This window comes from Coptis chinensis, chromosome 6 (genome assembly GCF_015680905.1).
Source record: "Coptis chinensis isolate HL-2020 chromosome 6, ASM1568090v1, whole genome shotgun sequence".
Taxonomy (NCBI): Eukaryota; Viridiplantae; Streptophyta; class Magnoliopsida; order Ranunculales; family Ranunculaceae; genus Coptis; species Coptis chinensis.
Window position 1 is genome coordinate 47,270,945 of NC_141461.1, and position 9,657 is coordinate 47,280,601.

The following is a 9,657-nucleotide window of genomic DNA, read 5'->3' on the forward strand; positions in this document are numbered from 1 at the left end:
CCGTAGTATGTAACTCACAAATCAACAAACTACATTTTAGATAAACTTAATATAAAATTAAAATAACAAAAGACACACAAATTCACTAAGTACTAAATAAACAATTAAAGTAGCAAACATGTGGTTTGAAAGTCACTACCATATTAATACATTACATCCAAAAGAAATTTAGCCCAAAATATCTTTCAAAAGTATAAGTTTATTTTTATATATATCATATGTCAAATGGAAGTGACAAACATATTCTTCAATTTGTAACTCACAGTTAAAAAAATTACATTTCAGTGAAACTTAGTAATTTTTTTTATAAGAAAAAAAAATAGTAACATAAAAAATAATAATATCACCAATGATTGAGTACCAAAAACTACTAAAGTAGCTGACATATAGTTTGAAAAAAAACTACCATATCAGTACATTATTGTATCCAAGAGAAACTTAGCCTCATATGTACTGAAAAAGAACAAATGCACCATTTAACCCATATCATATATGAATGACAAACAAATTCCGCGGTATAGAACTCACTAATAAAAAAGGAAAACATATCTCAAAGTATATTTGGTAAAAAAAAAAGTTCAACAAATATTTCAAAAATACCCAAAAAATATACTTTATGTATTTGTATAACAAGACAAAAAATTAATGAAGCAAGCAAAAGTTGCAGATATAATGCATTGGAATACCTTTTTCCTTTTGATATAATCTTTTAGCTGACACACGATAACCATTTTGCATATATTTGTAATTTTGTTTACTTCTATTTGACCGGCCACTTCTTGCTGATTTAGTAGACCAACTAGAACTTTCATCACATTCATATTAAAGTCTTACACATGGTAATAACCATGACCAATTTCAACATTCTTCTTGTTGAACTAAGGTTTTCATATTTCTAATAAAAATTGGTTTTTTGGAAATGAATAATGAAGAGACGAATTGTAAAAAATAACTAACCAACACGACCAAACCAAATGGGACAAAGTCGTCTCCGTTGATTGTTACATTAGTTTATTTCATGTGAAACATGAGCACAAACTGAAAAAGGAAAAAAAATAAGGGGTTTTGACAAATGAATTCTTGAAATGAAATAAAGAAATAAAGAGAAAATGAAAAATGCAAAGTGATAAGGTGAGTGGTAGGAGAATGATAATTAAAAAGTTGTAAAAAAGTGAGAGAACTGATGAGGATAGTGAACTAATGAGGAGAAGTGTAAGAAAAATGAGAGATATAGCTGTTTTCCTGCTAATAGTTTTTCCCGCCAAATTATTTTCCCGCCTAACCGTTTTTCTGCCCAAACTGTTATGTTCATTGTCATCTTTTATGTGAAAGATTGACAAACTCGAGTGCATTGTATGTTAGCAACTGTACTATATGCACTTTGACTTTATTATTATACGGTTAGCTAATGAATAAAGTCACTTTGTTCCCAATCTTCATTAGCTAACTATATTATAATAAAGTTGTATGAGCACGAAACACCTTAATCTAACACCCTAGTTCTCTTCCTCTTTCTTTCCACTTTTTTCCCCTCTTTTTTCTCTCTTTTTTCCTCCTCTTTCTCTCTTCTCACACTGTACCTTTTATATCTCCCCCTTTCTAGTTGAGTCGTCCATCTGTCCTCCCATCTTACGGTCCGCCTCCTGTCCGTACACGTGCCACGTCAGCGGTCTAGGGTTCCACGGTCGCGATTCCGTGCTCCCCCTTTTTCTTCAGTATTTTGCATCCTATCACCTGCACCGCTGACCCAGTCATCTTCCCCACATTATGCCACTACAAATGCCCCTTTTCGACTCCGCGGTCCTATTAAAGGATCTGGGGTCGAGAACCTTCATCGCTTGTCTTTTCTGTTCACCGCCCCTACCCTTTTTTCCTCGATTTGTGTGTGAAAGGAACTATCATCATCACACATGTTCCAGCCGCCCTCGTGTCTAGCGCCCCCACGTGTCTCATCCTGGCTGGATTGTTACTCTGATTCCTCGAATTCACCAACTCTCTGCATTTACCCCTTTACCCTTCCCCCATTTTAAACTCCTTTCCTTCTCCCTCTTTCTCATTTCCTTCTTTTTCTTCTCTTGCTCTGCCATTATTCTCTCTTTTCCAATCAGCCTCTGTCAGCGCGAGCTCTACTATTCTTCTGGCGACTCCCCTCCACTTTTGGCACCCTTTTTAGGCCTAACATATCTGTCCTTGTTCCCACCGGTACGTTTTCTGGACTCCCTCTATTTTAGTTTGAAATGGTTATTTGGGTTTGTTCATATCTCGCGTCTGTTCCTCTACCTTTTCGATGTCGGCCATTGAATCCGATGATTTGGGCTCATCTCCATCCCTTGGGGTAGCGTCTCCACCCCCTACATCCTCTGCGGCGGTACCATCCACTTCGGGGAGCCAAGGTCCCCCACTATCTCTACCATCTAGATGCCGCCGCCCTGATTTAGACTCAATTAGGGTTGCTTATGGCATTCTTGCTAGTATCAATCTAGAGCATGTGCCATCCACCACCCATTACCCCCACCTGGTTCCCCGCCGACTGGGGTGCCTCGTGATCACTGTGGGTCAAATAGTTGCCAGTCCATGGCTTCCCCTCACTCGTCTGGACGTTGAAGTATGTAATCATTTCAATATCCCCCCATGCCAAGGCATTGGGAACTTTTGGCGGACGATGTTCGCCGCGAACTCATACAATAAACTGGTGAACCTCAGATCACCAGCCGCGATATCATCTTTCACTATTTCCTCAAGAAAAGCACTAAGGACGTCGGTGTGGGGTACCAGTCCTTCTGTGTGCGCCTTCAGAAGTCCCCCCTCTTGCTCCGCGTCACCACCTCCGATAAGGTGTGGCACCACTACCCTTTATACGTGTCGGGGCAGTTTCTGTCTGTGGACCTTCCTCCAGAACTGACACTTAACCATCTCGCCTTCATAGCCCGTGGTGTGTATCTTTATTGTTCTTATCTCTTTAACCGTCTGTATCGGTGTCCACTAACCACTGCTTTTCTCCATTTTGTAGGTTGGCGACAAGATTCCAAATCTCAAATCTACTCAGGCATATCCTGTCCCATCTTCCAAAGGCTCCGCGATCTTGGTCGTGGTCAAGCCGAACTCCTTGGTATCAATCCTACCACCGCTACTCCCTTATTGCAAATCCCTACTCTACAAACTTTCCGCGGCTTCTCGGCTCCATTTTACCATCCTCCTCCTCCCAAAGAAAGGAAACCGCGAGACTCGCCCCCTCCCAGAAAAAGATCCCAAAACCCAGACTCCCACCGTCATCATTCTCCAACTTCCTCACGGTTACGCAAATCTTGTGAACCCCGCCCTTACTCTGCTCCTGAAGACATTCCTTCTTACCACTCCATATCCACTTGGGACGATCAATACACCTCTCCCCTTTCCCTCACTAATGATATGGATATCCGCAAACAGAAATTGTTTGACAGCGACTCGACGGAGATGATGATGTCAGGGAGATCCCTGTCCCTGAAATCAATGTTTCTGCCAGAGCACCGCCAACCAAGAGGCCGCGGACTTCCACATCTACCAAGTCCGACCAAGTCACCTAGCAGACTTCCGTTTCAGAAGATCCTGAGCCCATCACTTCCTAACCCCTTCAATCCACAGTCCCTTCCCCGCACACTCGCCGCCCTGGCAAAGAACATTGTTCCCCTATTGCTCATACTTCTGATTTGTCCCCTGTGGAAGAGTTCCCTCCCGTGTTCAAGGTACGCGATCGCAGGCTGACCACCACTGACTCCGCCTTGGACAATGCGGCCGTTGCCTCTTCTCTATTTTATAATGCTCATCTACCTAAAGACATAATGTATTCCGATAGGGGTTTGTTCGATCAGCATCGCACATCATTGTATACCAATTGGGAAAGGGTACACACTCTCTATCTTTTCTTTTATTTATTATTATTATTTATTTATTTTTTACATCTCGCCCTATGATTCTAGGTAAGCTTGGACATCTCTTTCATGGTTTGCGGACTCTTCAGCACTAAGAACAAAGTAGTATCCCTTGAGAAAGAACTCTGCGGCCCTAAAGGCTTAAGAAGTGCCTATGCCGGGCTTCATTCCGATCTGGAAGCCGCCAACCTTGCAAAAATCCGGGCCCAAGACGAGCTTAGGTTCGCGGAGTCAACTCACCAGCATGATATGGACAAAGTCACTGAACGCCTGGTCAGACAGAGGGAAGAACTTATTCAACAACACCAATGTGACTTGGACGCTCTTGCTCGACAACATCAAGAAGCCATGGATACCCTTACGCAGAAACACCAAGCTGACTCCACTGCCTTGCAGCAACAGCACCAAGCCGACATGGCAGCCTTGCGCGACCACTTTAAGCTGTTGGCCGACAAGCGAGTAGCCCGAAAGATTCAAGAAGAGCACGTGCGACTCACTCGAGAAGGGAGACTCCTCCCCGAAAGGCCCACCACCCCTATGCTTGAAAGAACTGATGTCGCATCGGAGGTCGGACGACCCACTGATGTCATCCCCGACCACCCCAGTCAAGAGGACCCATCCACTCAAGCAGCGGCTACCAACGACTCCACAACTACGGCCATAGACGAAGATACTGATATCAGGACTCATGATAACCCCACATCCGAGCAGCTTTAGCACTTCTCTTTTGCATTATGCTACATATGAACTCTTGAACTTTTAACAGATTCACTCCTTTACTCTGTAAACACTTGATGTTCATTTTGTTCCAAAAGAATGCTTGTTTTTGCTTCATGTGTGTTGTTTCTTTAACTATGGATCCCAATGCTTGTTTAATTTGCACTGTACATACATACCCCGTCTCCTCATGTCTATATATCTTTCCTGAGATTTTGCTGTATTGACTTAGATAGTTAGTATTCTCTCTCGGCCGTTGTCTTTCTGCTTAGCTACCTAGCCAGAAGTGGGCCATCTCCACGCACCGCGTGTAATCTATAACTCTAGTCCGCGACCACATAATTCAATTGGGACGTCTCACCTCATCACCGGCTCCACGCCGGCCTTGTATCGGCGAAGGGCTCATCCCCTCCGCTGTCTTTTGCTACTACTGGGTTCAATGCCCCACGTGTAGTTCAACTCTCTTGTCCGCGAAGGGCTCATCCCACTTCGCGGATGAAGACAACTCCTCTTGTCCCCTGCTCAACAATAGGATTATGTCAGCGAAGGGCTCATCCCCCCCGTTGTCTCTCTCTATTATGGGGTTTAATTCGCCATGTGTGATTTGTGTCACTCCGCCCGCGAAGGGTTCTTCCCACTCCGCGGTGTTATAGACACAGGAAGCCACTTGGGGCCTCTTACTTTGCCCCATGTATAATTCTGACCTCGTCTCAGTGAAGGACTCAACCCCTCCACTCTCTTTCTCACAATGTTTTCACATCTTGTCCCATGTTCATTCTGGGGATCTTCTACTGTTACTGCTAACAATCTCATCTCAAAAGTGCCGTTGTATTATATATTTACATACAGCTACATATCCTTGCTCTGGATTTTCGTTACATCTAAGTGTAAATTTTTTTGAGCATTCTAACATTCCATGGTTTCTCTACCAACTTGCCTTCCTTGGTCTGCAATTTGTAGGTTCCCGCTCCTCCTATATCTACCACAGTATACGGCCCTTCCCAGTTCGGCCCTAACTTCCCATCATTCTCTCTCTTTGTGCTAGGAGTCACTCGGCGGAGGACTTGCTCGCTTGTTTGGAATTGCCACGGCTTGACCCTCTTGTTATATTGTCTCTGCAATCTTCTGTGGTATTCTTCCAACTTGATGCGGGCTGTGTCCCTTCTTTCTTCCGCCAAATTCATATCCGCTGCTAATATTCTCCAATTTGAACCCTCCTCCACTGCCTTTGTCCGTGTTGTTGCTGCAACCATTTCTGAAGGTATCACGGCCTCCACACCTTAAGCCATAGAGAGCGGGGTCTCCTGAGTGGAGGACCGAGGTGTAGTCCGATAGGCCCAAAGTACATGATTCAGCTCGTCTGCCCAAGCCCCCTTTTTATCTTCCAACTTCTTCTTCAGATTATTCATGATAGTTTTGTTGGATGACTTTGCCTGTCCATTACCTTCTGGGTTGTAAGGGGCCGAGAAACTCTGTTTCACCCCATACGCTAGCAAGAAGCTAGCCACTTTTGCCATGGTGAACTGGGTCCCGTTGTCTGCTATGATGGCATATGGTAATCCAAACCGGCAGATGATGTTCTCCCACAAGAACTTGATCACTTGCATCTCCTTCACCTGTTGCAAAGGTACGACCTCGATCCATTTTGTGAAATAATCAGTGGCTGTGAGCATGAATCTTTGCTTCCCGCTAGCCATGGGCAGCGGTCCCACTATATCTATTGCCTACATAGCAAAGGGCCATGGAGTGGAAACGTTGTGTAAAGGTTCCGCGGGGGCAAATATTAGTTGGGCGAATCTCTGACATTTGTCACATCTTTTAGCAAACTCCACTGCATCCCTCTTCATGTGAGGCCATAAATACCCTTGTGTCAACAACCGGTGAGCCGTAGTTCTCCCTGCAGAATGGATCCCGCAATCTCGTTCGTGCAATTTGGCCAACACCTCAGCTACTAGCCGTGGGCTCAAGCATTTTAACAGTAGTCCATTTAAGTTTTTATGGTACAACTCCCTCTCGAGTAGAACGTATCTCTGAGAGGTCTGCTGCCACCTTCTTCTCTCCTTCTTGTCGGCCACCTCTTTTCCTGCCAAAAAGTGTGTGATAGGATCCATCCAACTCCCCTCTTCCCCCGTGACCTGACATATTTCTATTGCATCCTCCGTGCTTGGTTTTTCCAACCTTCTCACTTGAATTATTCTTTCTTCTGACTCGGGGACTGCGGCGGCCACATAGGCTAGGGCGTCAGCATGCCTATTCTTATCGCGACTCAAATGAATGAACCTAAGATTTGTGAAATAGGCAGACCGTTTGCGCAACACCTCCAAATATCTCGCCATTCGGGGACATCGTGCGGCGAACCCTCCATTCGCCTGGCATACGACTAAATTTGAATCGGAGTATACTGTCAGCTCCCTCACACCCAAGTCCTCGGCCATTCCCAATCCTGCTATTACTGCCTTATATTCTGCTTTGTTACTAGATGCCGCAAATCCCAATTTCGTAGTTTGCTATATTATGTCATTATCGGGTGTAACCAACACTACCCCTATGCCGCTGCATGCACCCGTCGCTGACCCATCGGTGAACACTCTCCATCCGTTCCTCTTATCCTAGGGCCCTAACAAGTCCGGCTCTACCTCTCTCTCTGGTTCCATGACCATCTCTTCTCCCCAAGTGGGATCCTCAGCGGGAAACTCTACCAGAAATTCTGCTACAGCCTGTGCCTTTTCCGCGGTCCTTACCTGATACTGTATTTCATACGAACTTAACATCACCGCCCATTTCAACATTCGGCCAGACTTTTCTGCCCTCAAAGCTTGCTTTAGGGGCAAATTCGTCACCACCACCACTACATGTGCCTCAAAGTAGGGTCTCAGCTTCAAGGTTGAGAAAATCAATGCCAAGGCATACCTCTCAATCCTACTGTATCGGTCTCTGCGTCTAACAAGGTCTTGCTCTGAAAATATACTGGCTTCTCAACCTTGTCCGCTAGGCGGACTAGTACTGAACTAACAGCATACTCCGTGGCCCCCAGATACAGATACAGTTTCTCCCCTTGCTCTGGCCATGACAACAGAGGCGCTTTGCCCAGATATATTTTCAACTCCTGAAATGCCTCCTCGCACTCTGCGGTATATACAAAATCAGGTGTATTTCTTAACAATCTATACATCGGTCGGCACTTCTCGGATGACTTGGAGATGAATCTATTCAAAGCTGCAACCCTTCCGGTTAGCCGCTGTATTTCCTTAACATTCCACGGTGATGGCATCTCTACCAAAGATCTTATCTGTTCGGGATTAGCTTCAATTCCCCGCTGGGCAACGATATATCCCAGGAATTTTCCCGTTGTCACCCCGAATGTGCACTTCTATGGGTTCAGCTTTAAGTTGTATCTTCTCAATATTCCAAACGTCTCTCTTAAACCTTCTATATGTTCCTCCTCTGACATACTCTTCTCTACCATGTCATCTATGTAAATCTCCATCCCCTTTCGGATCTTGCCTTCGAACATTTTCTCCCCTAGCCGCTGGAAGGTAGCTCCCGCATTCTTCAACCCAAACAGCATCCTTGTATAGCAATATATACCCCCCCTCCACCACAAAGGCCGTGATCTCCTGATCCGGCTTATACATCGCTACCTGGTTATACCCCATCGATGCATCCATAAAGGAAAATACTTTCAATCTTGTCGTCCTATCCACCAGCTCGTTTACTCGCGGCATCGGGTAACTATCTTTCGGACATTCAAGATTCACATCAGTGAAATCGACGCACATGCGAACCTTTCCATTCTTTTTCGGTACCGCGACTGTGTTAGACAACCAGTCGGTGAACTCCACTTCTCGGATTATCCCAGCTCCTTTCAACCTCGCGACTTCTTCACAGATTCCCTCCGCATATTTAGGTTTGATGCCGTGCAACTTCTGCCTCACTAGTTTGGCATTTTCCTTCATGTGTAATCGGTGACACGCAAACTCCGGATCTAACCCAGTGACATCCTCTATTGTTCAAGCGAAAACATCTTTATTCTCGGATAAAAATTGTATCAACTTATCTTTCCATTCTTCTGGCAAGCTAGATCCTACCGTTGTGAACTTCTCCTCTTCCCCCTTCCCAATATTTACGATTTCAATTTTGTCAATCGTCTTCAGTCCCCCTGATGTCTCCGCCTCCCCCTCCACTGAGGCGCACTGTAATTGCTATGCTCGCCTTTTTCTAGGATCAGAAACTTCTCCCTCTGGTCCGCGGATCAATCGCTTCACGGTGCCCCGGTGACTGTTCTTGGCTGTCACTTGGTCACCGTAGACTTCATACATGCCGGTAGGTGTTGGAAATCGTATCACTTGATAGTACGTGGATGGTACCGCCTTCATCTCATGGATCCATCGCCTCCCTAAAATTGCATTGTACTGCGAAACCGAATCTATCACCATGAACCGGGTGAAAACAGTCACCGGCCCTGTTGTCACTGGCAACAAAAGCTCTCCCATGGGCTCAGTCATACTTCCATTGAATCCGTATAGATTGGTCCGTGAAGGTCGCAGCTGCTTAGGATCTAGTCCCATCTCTTCCAATGCCACTCTAAATAACAGATCCACTGCGCTTCCATAATCAATCAGCACCCTCTTTACCATGTAGTTCCCCATAGCTACAGTAATTACCAGGGCGTCTTCATGCGGTGAGTCCACTGCATGGAGATCTGCGATGTTGAATACAATTCTGTCCTTCTCTGATGTCGCTCCTGCATTCTGCCGCGGTCTATCCACCCTCTAACTGATCTGTTGGATGCTCGTCGTCCGTCTTCTCTTGTCTCTATGAGCATTGTGACTTAGGACTTCACCACTGTAAATCACATTGATGGTTCCCAATATTCTTCCCTGCGGCGGCATGCGTTCCTCATTCTGCTCTCCTCTCACAAACTCTCTCATCCCTCCTCTCTCCACCATCCTCTGGACCAGCCATTTCAAGGCGTAGCAGTCATTAGTCTCGTGATTCCGCACCTGATGATAATCACAGAACGGTTTTTCCG

The 9,657-nt window shown here is 45.3% G+C and overlaps 2 protein-coding genes across 2 annotated transcripts; both read right to left on the reverse strand.

Annotated features, from left to right (window-relative positions):
- Positions 1-5,905: 5,905 nt before the first annotated feature.
- Positions 5,906-7,896, reverse strand: LOC147493295 (uncharacterized). The gene is made up of 3 exons (XM_086567808.1): positions 7,536-7,896; positions 7,262-7,473; positions 5,906-6,349 (listed from the first exon to the last, which is right to left on the reverse strand). The coding sequence occupies exons 1-3, from the start codon at positions 7,894-7,896 to the stop codon at positions 5,906-5,908; spliced, it is 1,017 nt and encodes a 338-aa protein (XP_086423934.1).
- A 931-nt stretch (positions 7,897-8,827) lies between these two features.
- LOC147493296 (uncharacterized) lies at positions 8,828-9,274 on the reverse strand. The gene has a single exon (XM_086567809.1). It carries the CDS (start codon positions 9,272-9,274, stop codon positions 8,828-8,830), a length of 447 nt encoding a protein of 148 aa, XP_086423935.1.
- Positions 9,275-9,657: the final 383 nt, after the last annotated feature.

Excerpts from the sequence above, each read along its gene's own strand:
- LOC147493295 (XM_086567808.1), bottom strand. The coding sequence starts at position 7,896 with ATGCCATCACCGTGGAATGTTAAGGAAATACAGCGGCTAACCGGAAGG. Across the intron at positions 7,474-7,535 it reads CGATACAGTAGGATTGAGAG|TGGTGGTGGTGACGAATTTG; the intron begins GTATGCCTTGGC and ends AGGCACATGTAG. Across the intron at positions 6,350-7,261 it reads TCATGGAACCAGAGAGAGAG|GCAATAGATATAGTGGGACC; the intron begins GTAGAGCCGGAC and ends TTTGCTATGTAG.
- LOC147493296 (XM_086567809.1), bottom strand. The coding sequence starts at position 9,274 with ATGGGGAACTACATGGTAAAGAGGGTGCTGATTGATTATGGAAGCGCA.